Consider the following 21764-nt stretch of genomic DNA (forward strand, 5'->3'; position numbering starts at 1 on the left):
TAAGAGAGTTGTGCAACGAGGCCCTTCGCACTCTGCCCCACACTCAGGGCCCAGCTGCCCAATTTTGCTGACTGAGGCGCAAACTATTCCCGGGCGCAAACTTTACCACCCCGCCACCATTACTGCCCCGAAATGAGCAGAACCGAAAATCCCGCCCTAAAAAACTTCCACAATTGCATTGTGTGTGCCTAATCTGTAGAAAGGATGGTTTGATCGTTTCAAACTTTTAATTTTCGTGCATAAATGAAGGAATGTTGCATAAGTTCCGTGCTTTCTTCACATCCCAATTGTTTACGGTGATTACTGCTGGTTTTACACCATTTTTTTACATTCAGGTGTATGCTCATGAGATTCTCCAGAAATTTTGTCTTCAGTTGCCAACGGCAAGAGCGGCATAAATTTAGTTTAAGGAAATTGCAGACCAATGTGATCCCTGTAGTTCTATACTGTCATATAGCAAATCTCACCTTAATACAACTTAACTTCAGTCTTTACTTTTAAATTAGAAGAACCACATCACACCGACCCTTTAATGAGCTAAAAAAAACATTCACTTTTCTGCAAGAGTCTTTGGGGGCTATTTTCCCTGGATACTTTAGGCACTAAAGAACATCCCAGGTTGCCAATATGGGGTCTTAAGCTGAAACATCGGTTTAGCCTGCGTTTAGCGCAAGGTGCCACCTTGATAGAGGAGTCAAAGCTTGCGCTCGGAACAGCCACTCGGAGGTTCGTTAAACAGCTGATTGCCACTTAAATTGCCTGCTAGCGCTCATTAAGAAGGCTGCACAGCATTTTGGTGGCTAGTGCTTGACCTAGCGCCCGCTCCTAACAGCGACCAGGTGTTCGGGAGTAAACAAGACTTTGCAGAGGATTTTGAGCGCTACTTAAAGGTATATCTCTTCTTACTGTTCACTTGCTGCTGGAGGTTTAAAGAGCACTACTGAAACACATTGGGAGACTTTCTGGGACACTTTGCCTGGACTTTACCAACAGTTCATCAACATTTATTCTGAAAATGTTCTGAGGATTTCACGTAAAAAATGTACGTGCTTTCACTTAAGCTCTCATAGAGCTAAATCAAGCTCTATCACTTCCCTTAGAGTGGTAAAGTGAGTGAGGGGGACGATATCGGTATGTTCAGATCAGCGCTGCCATCTGTACAGGCTCCTTCCTTCGCTTAAAGGGACGGGCCAGTGATGCATTGAATGAATCTTCATGCTGTCTGTGTTGGGTCACAGCACCTGCGCTACATGCAATTGTAGCCCCAGGCACTCTAAGAGAGCGCAGGGCTGAGCAATCGCAGGGGCAAAAGAAATCAGGAGGCACCAGAATGGGGAGATAAGTAAGTTTTGGCTACCTGACCACCACTGCCTTTAAATATCATTCTCCAAGCGGCCAGTCGAGGTGACAACGCCTCCTACAGCTGCTGTTGTGGATGCCCGGTGATACTGCAGGGGGCGGGAGCGAATATTACATCCGGGGCGATAACACTGGATGGCATCACAAATTACGGAGCGCAAGAGACGAGGCGGTAAGTGTTGATGCCAGCGCAAAACTTCCTGGGAAGTTTACGGGCATCGGTGATTTCACCGCGCTCGATTGGTAACGCCTTATCGTCCCGTTACTGCGCCCCCCCCGCCCCCCTCCCCCTCAGGCGCTAACGGGAGGCGCAAGCCAGGCAAATTTTTCTCCCTATGATTCATCAAAATAACCCCCAAAATCTCGGAAGCCCAGGCAGCTATTTAAACCTAGGCCAGTCTTCTTCTTAAAGGAGACATGCCTCTTTCCTGCATCACTCAGCAACCTTACTTGGAACTAACTCTGGACATTTTCTGTACCCTGTCTCCACAGGAATTGTGGGAGTGGCATGGGGTGGGACAGTTCTCCCAGTGTCCTGACCAACATTCCTCAACCAACACATCCACCAAAAGAAAATTAATTATTCTTCTCATTGCTGTTTGTGGAACCATAATGCGTGCAAATTGGAAGCTATAATTACCTGCAAAACTACAGTGACTACACTTCAAAGTATTTGTAAAGCATTTTGGGACATCCTGAGGATATGAAAGGTCCCATGTAAATGCAAGTTCTTTCTTTATATAATAGTTTCAATGGCTGTCCATTACCTGTCAGATGAGCTAATTAACATACCAAACCCCTGTTAAAAATAACCAGAAGGAGGCTGTATCTTAGTGAAATTAAAGAAAGACTTGCATTTATATAATGCCTTTCACGACCACTGGACGTCTCAAAGCGCTTTACAGCCAATTAAGTTGTGGGGAGTAGTCACTGTAATGTAGGAAATGCAGCAGCCAATTTGTGCACAACAAACTCCCACAAACAGCAATGTGATAATGACCATGTTATGTCTTTAATACTCTTATGAATGACTCCACGAGGTCTAATATTGTACTTGAGCTGTTGTGACCTTAGTCCCATTTATTGTAACTCCAGAGTGAGGCCGCAGCATGGAAGGCACCCTTTTATACGGCCCTGCACACCTGGGCAGGTAACCCCGGGGCATCCAACAGTAGCGCCCTCTGGTGGTACATCATGCCTGTTTACATAGTTAATACATAAACTATACATACATAACATCATATCCCCCCCCCCCCAAAGTCTTTGATGTGAGTAACTGTCTGATTGGACTGTTGGGAATGGTGGGATGATCCTCATGTTTGGTCGCGAGGTCTGTTGCAGATTTGGTGGGTCGCTGGAGACCAGGTCCTTTCACAGTAGTTCCTGGTTATCTGTAGTTCGCAGTTTGGTCTGGTCCAAATACTTTCTGTGTCTGCCTATTACATGATTTCACAACAAACACTCCATTTTCATCACAAACACTCCATTACCCTCTTTGGCTAATACAGTGCTAGCAGCCCATCTAGGGTCTTGATCATGGTCTACCTCATTTATTCTAATGTCACGTGGAGGAGCAGTGCGATCATGGTACATTCTCTGCTGATAGCGTACGGAAGGCTCGGTTCTGAGTGATTCTGTCCGGTGACTGCGTAGCACCCGGGATAACCGGGTCTGTGGGGAGTCTACCGTGACGCGTGTGGTGCTTGGCTTTATCATTTGGGCTGTCCGCTCCGGAGTATTGTCGCTGACCCTAAGGTCTGGCAAGCCAAGGATGGCCGATATGGCCTTGAGACTTTCATTAGTGGCAGGAAGTCTGCCTGGTCCCCGTGGATCCTGGGCCATAGTATGGAGGCCCAGAACCACCAACTGTGTGTAACCTTCCTGCCTTTCTTTGCAACATTGCAGGGTTGCTCTGATAGGATGAGCATTTCGGTCTTTGCGACGGATGAGCTGCAACATCCCGTCTAGCGGTTCGCCGTTAGCAGGCTGTAACGTGGGATCCTGGCTGGTCCAGGTCCTAAACTGGGGAGCCATTACGGTTGACTCCTCGCTTTCTAGCACTTCCATAACAACGAGCAGGTCTGCAGTTTCCACCCCGGTAGTGGGCAACGGTAGCCAACTGAGGGCATCAGCGCCGTTCTCAGTGCTTGGCCCGTGGCGGATCATGTTACAGTGCACAGGCAGTGTTAGACATATTCGAAACAAAGCATTGATAATAGTGCCTCTGCTCTCCAAAAACTGAGAGATTGGCACCTTGTCTGACTCGAGCAAATATTGGAACACACTATTGTACATCTCTTTTGTCCCTTGAACGCAGGCTACTCCCTTGGTTAACTTATTGGATACATGTACAACCGGTTGGGGCTCGCCCGCTACTTTGGCTTTCTGTACAACACGCCCGACCCCGTGTGATAACACATCACTTGCTACAAGTACTTTGTTAGATACATATACGACCGGTTGGTGTTCGCCTGCTACTTTGGCTTGTTGTAATGTACCCCCAACCCTAATACATCATTTGCTGCAAAAGGGCACTCACATGGGTTACACAATGCAAACAACTTATTGGAATGTAGTGGGTTCCTGGCCTTTTCAGCGGCCGCCCCTTTACCTTTGCCCCAAGCCCAGTCGTTTTCCTTGCTGGGCAACACATGCCTCTGTTTCGTTGCAGCGACATCCCGTGGTCTGGACGCACTCTCGTCCCGTGGTCTGGACGCACTCTCGTCAGTGTCCGTGATGCTGACAGCCGCGATCTTCCTCCCCAGGGATTCTGCCTCTGGCGTCCGGAAGGTACATTTGGATCATTTCGGCCGGAGTCCCACTCTGCTTGGTCGACCTGGAGCCTCTTCCATCGTCGCGAAGAGGTCGTCGGCTTTGGGTGGTGGGTACCGCACCTGTACCACTGCTCAGTTGATGTTTACTTCCTCGTGGTCGTGATGAAGAGTCTGTGCCTCGGGGATCTGGAAATGGATTTGCACTTCGATGCCTGGTTCAGCTGAAGGTGGGGACTTGCTCAGCCTTTGAAAACGGGAGACATCGTTCACCGGGGAAGGTACACAGAAGTCTTCCCAGTTCCATCGAATCTTCCCCATCCACCTTCTACCAAGCAGCGTTGGTTCATCACCTGAAACAAACCACAGTGGTAAATCGTGCACCGCTCCCTCATGGGATACTCTTATGTCCGCACTACCAATAACTGGTATCAGTTCCTTGGTGTAGGTGCGCAGCTTTGCCTGAATCGGGATCAGGGTCGTTGTGCTCTGTCACCCCACAGCCTCTTGAAGACTTCCTGGCTCATTACTGACTGACTCGCCCCCATGTCCACTTCCATGAATACTGGAACGCCATTTATCTCGACTTCCATTATCACTGGAGGACAATCTGTGGTGCAGGTATATACTCCATACACTTCGTCCTGGGACTGAGCTGCCTCTCTAGCCATCTCATTGTAATCCACACTGGATTCACAGCCATCTGCTGACTCCTCTTCCACGTGGTGAGTCACAGCTCTTTTGCACATTCGCTGGAGGTGGCCCTTTGTGCTGCAGCCTTTGCACACATAGTCTCTGAACCGACACTGATGAGCCCTGTGATTCCCTCCGCAATGCCAGCATGGTGCTACTCGACTTACGTTTGCACCGCTCGGCGGACCCTGAGTTAAAGGACTCGGGGGCCTGTACGCTCTGCCCTGGGCAGATTCACGCTCAACAGTTCTGCCTGAGAAAGGCTCCATTCTATTTACAGTACTTGCTGGGTTTGAGTCCTGAGAGTGAGCCATCAACTGCTTGGCGCTGCAGCTTGAGGTCATGAATGCCTGGCTGATGCTGATGGCCTTCTGCAGAATGACGGTGGTTTTGGCAGACAGTAGTCTGTGGAGAAGGGCCTCATGACTGATGCCAATTACAAAGACGTCCCGCAGTGCATCAGCGAGGGATGCACCGAATTCATACGGTCCTGCCAGCCTTCTGACGTCGGCAGCGTACTTCGCGATTTCCTGGCCCTCGGGCAGCGGTGTGTATAAACTCTCCTGCTCTTCTTCGAAATAGTGCCATGGGGGGATCTTTTACATCCACTTGAGAAAGTAGACGGGACCTTGGTTTAACGTCTCATCCCAAAGACGGTCCTCAACCTGAGTTCATATCAGAAATACATTTTAGCATGAAACAAAAACCCCTTTAGTAGCCAATAATCCCTAATTATAACAACCATATAGAAATATAGTATTTGATATTTTCTTGATCTAAGTATGTGTGATTATTTACTGAAAAAGACGTTATTAAAATTATATGCAATCGTAAATATAAGAAAAAGGGGAGGGGGGAGGGGAAAGGCAGTCCAGAATTAAAATTGAGTGATCGTGTAAAACGGGCGATATTGGATCTGTCGCTTGTTTCATCTCTCCCGATTTATCATTCCCATTGAAGTCAACGTAAATGAATATCAGAAGAGATGTAAAATGGGCTCCCAGTTTGCTATCGCTCATTTTACACTATTACACAAGTTCAAAACTACCCCCAGTATATGATTATCGTCCGACACAAGAAAAAATATATATGATTAAAGTGTTAAGTGATGATTTTTACAGACCTTTTAACACTGTGCTTCTGTCGGAATCATTCTACTGTTGGTGATATGTTAATTTATTACTCTAAAAAATGCTTTTCTAAAATTATCTGTCATAAGCTAGATGTTCAGTTTGTTGGTTTTATGCATGTAGTGTTCTTTTTCATGTCCATTCCAACTGCCCAGACCAATTTCCTAATTTTTCTTCTTGCCCTGTTTCTGTGCGTCTATCTATTTCCTCATGTCTACTAATATCTGGCTGTCTGAATACCTCTCTGACCATTTGTGCCCATCTGGTTGGTTGCTTGCCTCCTCCTCTGCTTCTCTCCACTGCACACACCTTTGGTTACAAATTTGGGTGCCCCCATTTGGGGGCCAGGCGCAGAAGTCTCGCAGAAGTCTTTCATTCGGGGGATTGATCTGAACAAAGTCCCTTTCTGGCAGTGAATTCTTTCCGCTAGAAAAGAAACACACGGGGACCAAAATTGCCCTTTCCTTAAGGCCTGTTACCACTGCAAATTGGCAGCCACGCTGCGGAGTGGAGTGGCCGCTGACTTTTCATGGAATGGCTGTTAATAGCCCAATTGCCCTTCCGAGGTTTCCCAGTGGTGCCCCGATCCATCCCCTACCACTCCGCTGCTGCTGATCCATGTTAAGTGCATCATCACCATGCGCACCGCCGATCTACCTCCCCGACGGCAACATTCCCCTCTGAAAATCTTCGGCCCGCCTGGCGGTGCCAAAATCTGCTTTTTCCCAGTGGTCCTGTGAGACTGTGGTCTCTTGCAACGGCGGTGTGGCTTCTCTTAAAGGGGAGAATACACTGCCGCTGCCGCCATGTTTTTTTTTGTCAGCCGACTGCCATGTTGGCCCGACAGTTATGTCCCCGAGCTCGGCCGGGCCACTAACAGGCAGCCTGGCATCCCCTCTTGGGTGCCAGGCCCCTGGCCCGGCCGAAACCCTCCCTGGTGGCCCAGTGGGCCGAAGTTTTAAAATTGCGAGGCACTCCCCTGGTGAGGCAGCGCCGTGATGATGTAATCGCGGCGGTCACACAGCACCGCCCCCACCTTCTGCCCCTCAGGTGTTGCCACCTCCACGTATCCGCCCCTCTTGTGTAGTCACCGCCCCCATTAGAATGACTTCCGGATTAAAGTAAAAAAAACAACAACAAAGAGCGGAATTTCGCTCAAGAGGCGACCTCAACCATAGCTGCAGTAAAAACCCATTGAAATGTGCGCCCCGTTTCGAGCAGGAGGCAATTTCTACCCCCTGGAGTCACGTCTATAGCTGTAGTGAAGAAGACATTTGAAAAGCATCTCATACTCAGAAGAAGAGTGACCTGCCAGTTGGATTAGGAACCCCCTCCTCTCTACCAGCCACCCTCACTACACAAGGTTTGCATCTCATTTTAAGCCAATAACTATAATTGGGAAAGAAAGGGAAATGTGCCGGAAAAGGTATTTTCCAACATTGTTCTCGCATTTCTCTTGGTGAGTCACGAAAGGGCTGGTATTGATGAGAACTGTTGACAGATCCCTGGGAGAACCGACTTTTACCAAGCAGGATTAGTGTATAGAAAACAAGAGAATGTATTTAATATATTCTGAGAGCATTATTGGCTTGTACAGAAATGTAAATTGTTGCATATTTTGTGTCTTGTATCATCTCAAATAACACAGACATTGCTCACAAATTGTACCTCAGATTGAAAAATAGGCCCAGAAATTTATTTGTGCCCCATTTGGGGGTGGTAATATCTGGGAGGCGGGACATTTTGCGCCAGGCGAGCAAGTCCTGCCCCGCTAGTTAAATTCAGGTTACCGCCCCCGGAAGGAAGTGGAGTGCTAAATAGCGTACGAGGGGCTCTTCCCTCAATTAAAGGGAAGGGCCCAAGCTGCATACTCTGCCAAAGAAGAAGCCATCCACCACGACCATCGGGGAGCGGAGTTGCCACGCAGTCAGCAGAGAGCTGGACTGAGCGATCACAGAACCGACCCCACGAACAAACCGCAACCGGAACACAGGGTATGCGTCCCCTGAAGCAGTCACTGACATCGCCCCATGTTACTTCAGGGGCGAAACCCAATTTAAGGGCTGGGGAGCTAACAGGACAATGTGCACGGCGATGACGTCACGATCTCTGGGCACAGGAGATCGGGGCACATCGCCTTAGCGCCGCCACTAAACACACACTGAATATAGTGGGGGTCGTTAGTGGTGCCGCGCCCAATCGCAAACTCATTTGCGCCCCGTTAGCGCCCCTGGGAGGCACAGATGCACCCAATTTCTCCTCCATAGTGTTTAAATGAAGTAGAGGAACAGAGGGATCTGGCAGTGCAGATACACAAATCACTAAAAGTAGTGACACAGGTTAATAAAGCCATAAAAAAGCAAACATTGCACTGGGGTTCATTTCTAGAGGAATGGAAATGAAAAGCAGAAAAGTTATGTTAAACTTGTATTGAACCTTGGTTGGACCACACATGGAATATTTTGAACAGTTTTGGTCACCATATTATAAAAAAGAGATAGAGGCACTGGAGAAGGTACAAAAAAGGTTTATTCGAATGATACCAGAACTGAGAAAATAGTTTTTCTCTACTTATCCTATCGAAACCCTTCATAATATTGAAAACCTTTATTAAATTCATCTTATCCTTCTCTGCTGCTGTGGGATCATTTTATACTTATCTATTTCTATTATATGCATAAAAGTTATAAATCATTCATGACATTGTTCCCAGGTGTAACCACTGCTTTGATCATGTACAACAGGTAAATAAAGGTAGGCGTCTCGCCAGTGTCTCACAGTGAAGCTGGCACTCCTTAAACCAATCTCACATTCCAGCTAACGATGTCATATATTTACAGAAACATAGGAGCCAATTTCCCTCGGTAACTGATACAAGGATCCCAGTTACCACCCATCACCAGTCTTTTCTTGATTTAGAATTCTGTCCAAGAATGGACAACTATCATATTAGAGTTTGAGGTTTTCGTCCATTTTGGGGAAAGGGTGGGTGTGTGAAATGCAAATGTTCCCTGGCTTCCGTTGCCACTTCTGGGATTTTCGATCAGAAGTGAGTCAGGCTCTGGTAATGCCTTGAGTTATTTTGAGGTATTGTGTAGACTTACACTAAGTATCATCTTGGCAGTGGATGGTAGCACACATGCCTTTGAGTTAGAAACTTGTGGGTTTAAACATCACTTCAGGAATGAATAACCGAGAGCAACATTTCAGTGCAAAACTGAGGGAGTGCTGCAATGCTAGAGGTGATGTCATTCAGTTGAGATGTTAAAAACTGAGACCCGTCGGCCTGTCAAGGTAAAAGTAAAAGTTTGCATATTTGGGTAAAAATATTCAAATGATGGGTCATTGAGGGGATTTAAGAATTAAAGGGCCACCTCGCCTAATGCGATTAATCCCAGAGCAATGAATTATTTTGCTGCAATCTGGTAAATGCTGCTGCCATCTCTCCCACCACCCACCTTGTGGGGAGAGGGAGCTATAGAAATGGGAGAGAAAATAGTAAAATTATAGGGGAAAATAAAATATAATGCAGAGGGAATTAGATGATAAAACAAGAATCTGTGTATTTTTTCTCTATTAAATGTTCACCTTTCAATGACCCATCATTTGAATATGCTCACCCAAATATGGGAACTTTTATTTAACCTTGACAGGCTGAAGGGTCTCAGTTTTTTAACATTTTATCTGAATGACATCACCTTTAGTAATGTAGCACTCTCTCAGTTTTGCACTGAAATGTTGCTCTCGGTTATTCAGTCAAATGGGAAATAACACTGCTAGCACCGGGAATCTGACACCAACATGCAAATGAGCCTGACTACAGATGGAAGTTAGGTTTGATCTGCGACCCTTCTTGAGTAGATCTGGCCGAATCAAAAAAACTTCCAGCCCGAATTTCCTTCTAACAGGGGCCTCTCCTCCTCAAGACCCTACATAAACTGGAGGTGATTCTAAACTCGGCTGCCCGTGACCTAACTCAAACCAAGTCCCGCTCACCCATCCTTCTTCTTAGGTAGTCCCCTGGAGTCGAGGATGACTTGCTTCCACACTAAAATAAGTTCAAAGATAACTGATGAGACCAATGCTGGATCTACAGTCTCTGTCACAGATGGGGCAGATGGTGGTTGGAGGGACGGGTGGGTGGGGTGCTTGATTTATCATACGCTCCTTCCGTTGTTTGTACTTGGCTTCCGCGTGCTCCCGATGAAGAGACTCGAAGTGTTTGGCAACTTCTCGGATGCTTCTCCTCCACTTTGAGCGGTCTTGGGCCAGGGATTCCCAAGAGTCGGTGGGGACATTAAATTTTTTTCAAGGAGGCTTTGAGGGTGTCCTTGACAGTTTTCTCTGACCTCCTGGGACTCGCTTGCCATGAAGTAGCTCTGAGTAGAGTGCTTGTTTCGGGAGTCTTGTATCGGTCTTGCGGACAATGTGGCCCATTCATCGGAGCTGATCGAGCGTGGTCAATGCCTCGATGCTTAGGATGTTGGCCTGAGAGAGACCACTGACATTGGTGCGCCTATCCTGCCAATGAATTTGCAGGATTTTGTGGAGGCAGTGTTGGTGGTACTTCTCCAGTGCCTGCTGTACATACATTAGCTTCCAGTTAAGCAACGTCTCGATGTCAAAATTCTCATCCTTACTTTTAAATCCCTCCATGGCCTTGCCCCTCCCTATCCCTGTAATCTCCTTCAGCCTGGCAACCCCCCGAGATGTCTGTACTCCTCTAATTCTTCCCTGTTGAGCATCCCTGATTATAATCGCTCAACAATTGGTGGCTGTGCCTTCTGTCGCCTCAGCCTCAAGCTCTGGAACTCCCTGCCTAAACCTCTCTACCTCTCTTTCCTCCTTCAAGATGCTCCTTATAAACATACCTCTTTGAACAAGACCTGCGCTAATTTCTACTTATGTGGCTCGGTGTCAAATGTTCCTCTTATAATACTCCTGTGAAGCGCCTTGGGACGTTTCACTACGTTAAAGGCGCGATATAAATACAAGTTGTTGTTGTAATTCTAGCACTCGCTACTGACATTACAAAATATGGCAATTTTTAAATTTTTTATTGTTATCTAATTATTGTTTTAAGACTGGAGTGATTGCATGTGGATTTAGATCCATTGCTTCTTCCTGCAGTGTGAGCCGGATCGTTTCCTGACTTTACATTGGAGGGTGGGGGGGGGCAGGGGGGTTCACAAAAGAGAGGCCTAAAAGAATGGAGGAGGAAACAGTAAATTGATAGGGGGAAATAAAATGTAATGCACAGTGAACTGAATGATAAAACAAGAATCTGCGAATTTTTTCTTTTTTCCGTACATTTTTCCTTCATTTATTTCAAATTAGTAGTTGGTTTCTGAGTGGTGCTGACCCAGGCAACTAATTTGCTCCTTCGGCTAAGGAAAGATGCCTGGCCTATACAACTGACTGTAGAGAGAAAATAAGTCTGTTCTCCCTGCACCATATATCATCCCCCATATACGATGGCAAGCAGGGGAGGTCCTTTTTAAGCCAACATTTTCTTCCTCCCCCTTCTTATCCTGGACAACCGTCCTCCTTCAACCTATGCTACTAACAGCAGACTGATTGGTCATTACTCTCATTTGCTGTCTGTGGGACCGTGCTGCCTGCAAAATTGGCTGCTGCATTTTCCAACATGATAACAGCATTAGAAGCACTTTGGGATGTCCTAACATTATGATAGGGTTATGCAAGTTCTTTCTTTGCTCCAGTCGTCAGTGCTTTAACTGCAATTAATCTGCTTTCAGAAATTGTTTTGCCCAAAGCAAGCAGACGACTCCTTATTTGGAAAAGATGAAGATCAGATCGCAGATCATCAGTTGAAGCATGGACAGATTGGATCAGACAACAAGTGCCTATTCCACAAGTCGCTTCTCTCCTGACAGGCTCACCGGTTACACTGACCAGTTCAGCCACCATCGTGGCAAAGGGGACTCTGGTTACAGCTCGTTCTCTACTTCTTTCAATGCTCCAGAGCACCTGTCCCTAGCTCACTGCAGTGAAAGTCCCTGGCAGTCAGGGAAGGTTTTCTACCAGGGTCCTGATTCAGAGGCACTGCAATATACTGACACAAAGCCTACATCAGTAGTCTGTGATGCTGGTGTTATGGACACTGAAGCAAGACCCGTGTTCCCATCAATGGAAAACTACAATAGCAATGGTCAGGATGGGAAGTATAATTGGTCAAACCCACCTCCCCCACCAACACGCTCTGATAGTTTCCTAGTTACCAGGCAGCATGATGGTCTTGGCAACTATTACAGCTATGATGGGCCATACCCACAGAATGTGACTGAGAGGTCATCAACTGAGAGCAAGACACAGGGGATGCCTATTGAAATTAATCACCAATCGAGAGAGGCAACAAACCTGATCCTTGATAGACAGCCTTCTAATCTTGGACAAACGTATTCCGAGACTCCCTGGTTGAGACCTACTTTAAAGGTTACTGGTTTTGTGCCAGAGAAACACAGTCACTCACTTGAAGGCGCAGATAATTTTACTTCCAAAAGGGGTGAGAAGGCACCTCAGAACAACTCAGCTGACTCATCTCCTTCCTTTGTCCATCACAGCTCTGATGTCACACTCGACTGTGTAGAATCACAGAAACAAATCTACAATCTTCCATTAGCACACGGAAATAAACCACTTCCCGTCAGCCTACAGCGCCATGAGCTGCCACCTGTAAGAATTCTTAGTGGTTCGAATGAAAGCAGCCAGAAAACAGCACCATATTTTTACGTCACAAGCACATACACACATACATCTACAAGGGAGTCCAGGCCTGCAGACAGCTTTTCGGGCCCTATCCAGGCAAAGGGCCCAGAGCACATCACAGAACCACAAAAATCTGAGGTAGATTATAAACTTCATGTAGTTAGAGATTGCAAAGATAGACAAGAATCTTTGAATGTAGCAAATAACAGACATTTTGTACTTCAGTCACCTGGTCTGGATTTCCAACCTATGAGTGGAGAACTTGGATTTAAAGGGCATAACAACACCAGCAGCTGCCAAGTCTTCTACTGTGGACCAAGTGAAATTTCTCACAACCCTAAACCACATCCTACAGTGGTAGCCAAGCAGAGCAAGTATGGAAACGAACGGCAAATGAGGAATAACACAGATAGTGTAGGGCATCGATTCATTCCACGTTCAGATGCAAGAAATAACTACAGTGTTCTCGAGAACCACTTATCAAGGCCAGCAAGAGAGTCAACTACTGACAGCGTGATCACTGCTGAAAATACTCCAATGTTGCATCGCCTTGCCTTCGAAAGCATGAATGCTGAAAAAAATGCAGCAGTGAATGCTAAACAGAAAAGGCGTCTCTCCGAGGGGCCAAAGGAGTTGCAGAGACTGAGAGAAGGAAACCGGGGCCTACACAGGGGGTTCCAGAACAAAATGACACAGCTGCGAAAGTGCAAGAGTTCTTCACAGCTCTTGGATGAATCTATTGAACTCAACCAATTGAATGAAGAATCCGCAGACACCTCCGGCTCATCGATTGATTCTTCTCAAACTGCTTATAGAAACCAAGTAAAGCATGCACAGACGAAGGTCCTGAGGGAGACCTCTTTTAAACGCAGAGACCTCCAGCTTAGTTGGCCAAACCGAGCTAAGCAGAAGCCCAACATGAGGCCAAGCATTACACATTTTCGAACAGTTTCTTTATCCGACCCGAGCCACAGCCCAGATGATTCAACAACCACGTCCCCATCATCACAAGTATTACATGAGGCCTTACGAATCAAACCTCTGGCCGCCCAGCACCAGGCCACTCGTATAGGCAGCAGGAAAAAACTGACATTGCAGGAGAAAAAAATTTATTATTCAGAACCTGAAAAAATCAATCAGTTGGGTGTGCTGAGTAGTCCAAGGAAATGCACTCCCTCGTGGGAGCAGGAAAAGACCTTCAACTTCCCCAACACGCACGGCGAGAGGAGTTTTGTAGCTTCAAGGCGACAACTGTTTGAAACGGCTACCTCACCAGCAAATGCGTCGCAGTTGGGGTTAAAGCAGATTCAGCATGAGGCTTTGGTTGAATACATGGACCGCAAGAGAAGTCAGCGACCCGGTGGCACAGAACTCATTTGTGATCAAAGGCAAATGGCAAAGTCTATACAGCACAGGAGGTTTTCAGAGTGGAGTTGCAATCCATGTTCCGGCTTTAACCCTGCCAAAGGACAGAACATATCTCGACACAAGTCTGCAGAGATACTGTGGGAGCCTTTTGATAATTCCTCGGCAGTCCCAACCGGCTGCAGCAAAATATCTCCCACGTGCCTATTAAGCCAGCCATTTGAGATTCAACACTTTCAAAAGCGGATAGATAATGTTAGCATTTTTGGAAAGTGTGCCTCCACTGATAATTTGCTGGATCAACTGGAATCTGTTCATTTCAGTGGGCGTGCGAGATCGAAGTCATCTCCGTCACCGCCACAGGTATGTATCCAAAGTAAGTTAGCTGTGGTGGAATCATTCTCATTTTGTCTTTGCTGGTTTGCTGTGGGCTGGCACCTGTGGTTCCAGGCCTATATGATGTGAACAGGGATGAGAGTCAGAAGCAGAGGATTGGGTGTGAAAACAGTGAGAGCTTTTTGCAACAGTGGCTGAGGATTGTAAAGTGATTGGAATATAGAAATTGAGATTTTGGAAATATTCTGTAACTAAAACAATCGGGAATCTCGTGGTCCAAAAGCTTCTGTTGCCGAGACACCAGGTTAACTGATAGCCATTACAGAGACGTGGTTGCAAGGTGACCAAGACTGGGAACTAAATATTATGGGGTAGTTGACAATTCGGAAGGACAGACAGAACGGAAAAGGAGGTGGGGCAGCAGTTAATAAAGGATGGGATCCGCGTGTTGGTGAGAAACGATATTGGCTCAGAGGTTCAAGATGTTGAATCAATTTGGGTGGAGATAAGGAATAATAAGAGGGAAAAGTTGCCGGTGGGTGTAGTCTATAGGCCCCCTACCAGTAGCTACACAGTTGGACGGAGTATAAATCAAGAAATAAGGGAGGCTTGTAATAAAGGAACGGCAATAATCATTGGCGATTTTAAGTTTGATGTTGATTGGACAAAGCAAATTGGCCAGGGTAGCCTTGAGGAAGAGTTCATAGAGAGTATCCGGGATAGTTTCCTTGAACAGTACGTTGTGGAACCAATCAGAGAGCAGGTTATCTTAGATCCGGTACTGTGTAATGAGACAGGATTAATAAATGATCTTGTAGTAAAGGATCCACTGGGAATGAGTGACCATAACATGGTTGAATTTCAAATTCAGTTGGAGGGTAAGAAAGTTGGTTCTCAAACCAGGGTCCCAAGTTTAAATAAAGGAGACTACAAAGATATGAGGGCAGAGTTGGCTAAGTGGACTGGGAAAATAGATTAAAGTATGGGACAATTGATGAGCAGTGGCAAACATTTAAAGAGATATTTCATAACTCGCAACAAAAATATATACCAATGAGAAGGAAAGACTGTAAGAGAAGGGATAATCATCCGTGGCTAACTAAGGAAATAAGGGAAGGTATCAAATTGAAAACAAGGGCATATAATGTGGTCAAGACTAGTGGGAGGCCAGAGGTTTGGGAAACTTTTAAAAGCCAGCAAAGAACGACTAAAAAAATGATAAAGAGAGAGAAGATAGATTATGAAAGTAAACTAGCATGAAATATAAAAACAGATAGTAAGAGTTTCTACAGGTACATAAAAAGGAAAAGAGTGGCTAAAGTAAATGTTGGTCCCCAAGAGGATGAGACTGGGGAATTAATAATGGAGAACAGGGAAACAGCAGAGACATTGATCAAATATTTTGTATCGGTCTTCACGGTAGAAGACACTAAAAACATCCCAATAATGGATAATCAAGGGGCTATAGGGACAGAGGAACATAATACAATCACAATCACTAATGAAGTAGTACTCGGTAAAATAATGGGACTAAAGATGGACAAGTCCCCTGGACTTGATGACTTACATCCTAGGATCTTAAAAGAGGTGACTGCAGAGATAGTGGATGCATTGGTTGTAATCTACCAAAATTCCCTGGATTCTGGGACGATCGCAGCGGATTGGAAAACTGTAAATATAACGCCCCTATTTAAAAAAGGAGGCAGACAAAAAGCCGGAAACAATAGATCAGTTAGCCTAACATCATTGAGAAAATGCTGGAGTCCATTATTAAAGAAGCAGTAGTGGGATATTTGGAAAAGCATAATTCAATCAAGCAGAGCCAGCATGGTTTTATGAAAGGGAAAACATGTTTGACAAATTTGCTGGAGTTCTTTGAGGATGTAACAAGCAGGGTGGATAAGGGGGAACCAGTGGATATGGTGTATTTGGATTTCCAAAAGGCATTCGATAAGGTGCCACATAAAAGGTTACTGTACAAGATAAAAGTTCACGGGGTTGGGGGTAATATATTAGCATGGATAGAGGATTGGCTAACTAACAGAAAAGAGAGTATTGTTAAATGGTTCAATTTCCGGTTGGCAAACAGTGTCTAGTGGGGTGTAGCAGGGATCAGTGTTAGGTCCTCAACTATTTACAATCTATATTAATGACTTGGATGAAGAGACCGAGTGTAATGTAACCAAGTTTGCTGATGATACAAAGATGGGTGGGAAAGCAAATTGTGAGGACACAAAAATCTGCAGAGGGATATAGAGAGGCTAAGTGAGTGGGCAAAAATCTGGCAGATGGAGTATAATGTGGGAAAATGTGAGCTTATCCACTTTGGCTGTAAAAATAGAAAAGCAAATTATAATTTAAATGGAGAAAAATTGCAAAGTGTTGCAGTACAGAGGAACCTGGGGGTCCTTGTACAGGAAACACAAGAAGTGAGTATGCAGGTAGAGCAATTAATTAGGAAGGCAAATGGAATGTTGGCCTTTATTGCAAGGGGGATAGAGTATAAAAGTAGAGAAGTACTGCTACAACTGTACAGGGTATTAGTGAGGCCACATCTGGAGTACTGCGTACCGTTTTGGTCTCCATATTTAAGGAAGATTATACTTGCATTGGAGGCTGTTCAGAAAAGGTTTATTAGATTGATTCCAGAGATGAGGGGGTTGACTTATGAAGATATGAAGATAGGTTGAGTAGGTTGGGCCTATACACATTGGAGTTCAGAAGAATGAGAGGTGATTTTATTGAAACATATAAGGTAATGAGAGGACTCAACAAGGTGGGTGCAGAGAGGATATTTCCACTCATAGGGGAAACTAAAACTAGGGGACATTGGGCTCGATTTTCCACTTTTTTCGGCGCACTCACCCGAGATGCGTCGACTTTGTGCACTGGAAAAAATGTGCCCGCATCCTGGCCGCTCTGCCGAGTGTCCCAGGTCCTGACACGGCATATAATGGAGTGGGGGGCAGAGCTACAGCCCTGCACTGAAAACAGTGCCGGCAGCTGTCCGCGTGCGCAGTCTACGCACATGCTCCTCGCCCTCCCAGCACATCCTGCAGGCTGTGAGACCCGATGTTCGCCGCCCCTATCATTGGCCGAAGGGACGACCCAATGTTCGCCACCCCTATCCCTGGCCGAATAGTCTCCCGCTGTAGATCTTTCTCCCCCCCCCCCCTTCACCGATGCCGCTGTGGATCTCTCTCCCCACCGTTCCCCCCCCCACCCCTTCATCAATGCCGTGTTCAGCCTCTCCCTCCCCGCCCCCCACCCCTTCACCCATGCCGCTTTCAGCCTCTCCCTCCCTCCCCCGTTCACAGATGCCGCATTGAGCCTAGCTTCCCGGTGTGCATCTTGCCGCCCCTATCCCAGGCCGAATGGCATCCCGCATGGGCCGGCCGCTGCCGAGTTTAGTTGAAGGTAGGATTTACTTCAGTTCTTTATTTGCGAATTGAATTATTTACTTCAGTTCTTTATTTTTTATTGAATGCTTATTACTTTTTGTACCGTGTTTAGTGCTTTGTAAGTCGTGGTGCTTTAGGTGCAGGTCTTCTCTGCTTCCTTCTATTTTTTACTTGTTAATTAATTGCTTATTACTTTTTGGGCTTTGTTTAGTGCTTCGTAAGTTTTGGTGCAGATCCTCTCAGCTTCCTTGTATTTTTTATTTGTTATTGAATGCTTATTTTTGTGCTTTGTTTAGTGCTTTGTAAGTCTTGATGCTTTAAATGTACTAACCTGCGCCGATTTCTTAACTGCCTGCAAGGTTTTCAGAGCTGGCCACATACGCTGACCTAAATCGATTTGGAGTAAGTTTTAGCTGGCCAAAGTGGCATAAATGGCCAAAACTGGCGTAATTGGCTGGGAACGCCCCCTTTTGAAAAAAAATCTCAACTAAAAAAATTGGAGCAAGTCATGGCCAAAATAGAGCCCAGTTCCAGAATAAAGGGCCGTCCATTTAAAACTGAGAGGAGGAGGAATTTCTTCTCTCAGAGGATTGTAAATCTATGGAGTTCTCTGCCCCAGAGAGCTGTGAAGGCTGGAATATACTTAAGGCAGAAATAGACACATTTTTGAGCGATAAGGGAGTAAAGGATTATGAGGAGCGGGCGGGGGTGGAACTGAGTTCATGATCTGCTCAGCCATGATCTTATTGATTGGCGGAGTAGGCTCAATGGGCCGAATGGCCTACTCCTGTTCCTATATCTTATGTTCTTATGTTCTTAACTGTGGGACGGACTATAGCTAATGCTGTCTCTCTTGCAAAACTATTTTTGCATTTTCATTTTTAACCATAATAAAATCTGAGTTTGAAAAGAATTAGCAGCACACATGTTGGTTGCATGGTTTGTTAAGGATTGCAGATGTTGTTACAGTCCTTTTGTGTGAAAGCTTGATGACACTTTTACCATGGCAACAGCATTACATAGAATATACAGTAAATATACAGCACAGAAATAGGCCTCTCGGCCCAACTAATCTGTGCTAGTGTTTGTACTCCACACAAGTCTGCTCCCATTCTATCGATCTCATTTCAGCCTTTCAACATATCTTTCTATTTCCCTCATCTACTCATCTAGTTTCCTTTTGAAAGCATCTAAGCTATTTGCCTCAACCACTTCCTGTGGTAGCAAGTTCCTCATTCTAACCAGTCTCTGAGTAAAGGAATTTCTCCTTATTTTCCTTTTGGATTTCCTTGTATTTATGGCCCCTAATTTTGGATTCTCCCACAAGTGGAAATATTCTCTCCACAACTACCCTGTCAAATCCATTCACAATTTTAAAGACCTCTATCAGGTTACCACAAGTTTTCTCTTTTCTAAAGAAAAAAGCTCCAACCTGTTCAATCTTTCCCGATAGCGGTAATCTCTGAATTCTGGTACCATCCTTGTAAATCTTTTTTGCACTTTCCCCAGTGCTTCTATGTCCTATTTATAATATGGAGACCAGAACTGTGCATAGTACTGCCTGACCAGGATCCCAAGTTTAACGTATGTCTTTTAAAATGCATTGAATTGAAATCGAACAATCAGGGAGTACGTCAGGTGTTTAAAAAAAGTATTTTTTACTGTTGCAGAAGGATTCAGGCCCCGGTCTGAACTTAGAATCTTCGAGGCAAATGGGTAAAGGCAACAACTCTTCCAGGTGAGTGGCAAACCGGTACCCTGGGCTTTAAGCTCCAACACTGCGTCAACAGAACTCAGATGAGTGTGCACTTCCTGCTGCCCCGGGGATGCCCTCCTGACCCCGGCATATTTCCAGCCTCAGGATGTTTGCCATGTGGGAGGCAGCTCTGTAGCCTCGGTTAGGGAATTGTGATGGAACAGGTCCCCCCCGAGACCCTGCCATAGCGACAAGGAGAAGGCAGCCAGAGCATTGCTGATACAAGGAAAAGTTGTAACATTTTTAAATTGCATATGTTCTTGCTGGTGCATGTGCATGGCAGCACTCTGAGAGTACTTACACAGGCCCCTCTTCCAGTTTTGTCCCACTGCCTCCCTCCCCCTACCCCCCACCGGTGACCTCTAGGACCTAATAGGTGGATCATGTGACCACTGTTGCACTGCAAATGGCAGGAACTATTCCAGAGGCCTTGATTGCCTCATTTTATGTCTCGTGGATGGCCACAGTGTGTACTGGTGGAACCAGCCTGCAGAAAGCAGTGAGCAGGCGTACACGCAATGGTGATCATCCCCAAGTTGATTTCCACCTCCACCTCGTCGAGATCCAACAATATAATCATTGGGCAGGAAGTGGAAATGCTATCCCGGTGTTGGGGAGAGCAAGGTGTTGAAGAGCCAAGGTACGTTATGAGCAGTGATGCGGTAAGTTGTTTTGATGTGATTTTACATCGCCATGTGCTGATGGAAAACAGCTTGTCAAACACTTTTTAATTGAAAATGGTATCTCCTTACACCGCTTATTAGTCTGGAAATAGACTACAATTCAAATAACATATGAGGTATTGGTATAACAGGGACGGTTTGAATAACCAGCCATCATTCTCATTGTATGATGGATACAAGGTGAAAATATCAATAATTAATATTCCAACAAGATTATAACCTATTAAGGCAGTGACTGCAGACAGATCATACAATGACATCTGTGTGATTTAGTGGTTTATTCTAGGCCCAAAAATCCAAAGCCATTCAGCAGACTACTGCTGTATCTTGGGCCATTACAAAGGGGGGCATTGGGGACAGCTATAGAGTCTTTCTGAAGGGACTTCTTCATGCATCTGCAGACCAGATTTTTGGTAGGAAACAATGGGAATTTTGGGGGGGGGGGCGGCGCGGGGGGCAGGGGTTAACTCAAATTCAGGAGGAAATTCATTTTTACCAATTCATCTCCTGAAAAACATTTGGAAATTTATTGGTGGAAATCGGTAAAAACTGATTTTGATGATCCATAAATACAAGTTCGAGGAGATTATAAGCAAACTGTACAGTGCTTTGTTCAGATTGCACTTTGAGTTCTGTTGAGAAATTAGGAAAATGTTCAAATGCTTGAGGCAGTGGAGAGAAGAGCCAAGAAGTTGATCCCGAGGGTCAAAGATTGGAGAGTTATGAAGAAAGACTGGGGGTGCCGAAATTGCCCTCCGCCCAAAACAGGGCACACCTACCGATTTTTAAGTGTTCCATCTGCCCCAATTTATGGGGCAGACAATCCGCCGATTTTCAGCGCTTTGTTTCTTGTCTCCGGTCGGAGCGATGTTGGTGTCGGGAGAAGGGCGGAAGTACGGCGGGTCGGAACAGCCGTCGCTCCAAGTCATCAGCGCCGCGCTGATGCACCATAACGTTCCTCCTCTTCAGTTAAAGGGGAGGGCCGCTGCGAACTCTGCAGCCATGTTAGTGGAAAACATTGGACCACCAGCGAGGGATTTGGCTGGGTCAGCGGCCTGGCACCCAAGATGGGGTTCCAGGCTGCCTGTTGGCGGCCCGATCGAACCGGTAGGCATAATTGTCGACCTGACTTGGCAGTCGGCCGACAAAAAAATAAGATGAAGTCGCCGGCAGCGCGACCTCCCCTTTAAGAGCGGGCGCGCCGCCCAGCCACACCCGCCGGGGAAAGCTGTCAGTGGCACGAACCGGCGGTGCCGCGCCCTCAGGGCAATTCTGCGCTGGGTTCGGAAAGAGGGTCACCACTGGCCGGTAAGGGGTCGGCGTGTGTCCGACGCGGCGGGAAAACGGGTAGTGCAGTAACATGTTCCCGCCGCTCCTGTTCCTGTGGGCAGTTTCAGTCGGGTCAGCCCATCCGTCTGCCCCCGGTAAGGCCTCTTCACTCCATTCCTGCCTCTTAGAGGTAATGGAGCTTATAGAGGGGGGCAGTTTTGGCCCCTGGGTGTGATCTTGTTGAGGTATACAGGAATAGTTAAGGGAATGGA

The 21764-nt window shown here is 46.1% G+C and overlaps 1 protein-coding gene across 2 annotated transcripts in view; it reads left to right on the forward strand.

Annotated features, from left to right (window-relative positions):
* The window catches only part of shroom1 (shroom family member 1), a 195482-nt gene that overhangs the window by 122585 nt on the left and 51133 nt on the right, over positions 1 to 21764 (forward strand). For both annotated transcript variants that reach the window (XM_070877199.1, XM_070877200.1), the window contains 2 exons: positions 11713 to 14410; positions 19455 to 19522. In XM_070877199.1, the coding sequence (XP_070733300.1) occupies positions 11792 to 14410; positions 19455 to 19522 (2687 nt within the window). In that variant the 5' untranslated portion in view covers positions 11713 to 11791. The remainder of the gene's footprint in view (positions 1 to 11712; positions 14411 to 19454; positions 19523 to 21764) is intronic.

This window comes from Pristiophorus japonicus, chromosome 4 (genome assembly GCF_044704955.1).
Source record: "Pristiophorus japonicus isolate sPriJap1 chromosome 4, sPriJap1.hap1, whole genome shotgun sequence".
NCBI classification, from domain to species: Eukaryota; Metazoa; Chordata; class Chondrichthyes; family Pristiophoridae; genus Pristiophorus; species Pristiophorus japonicus.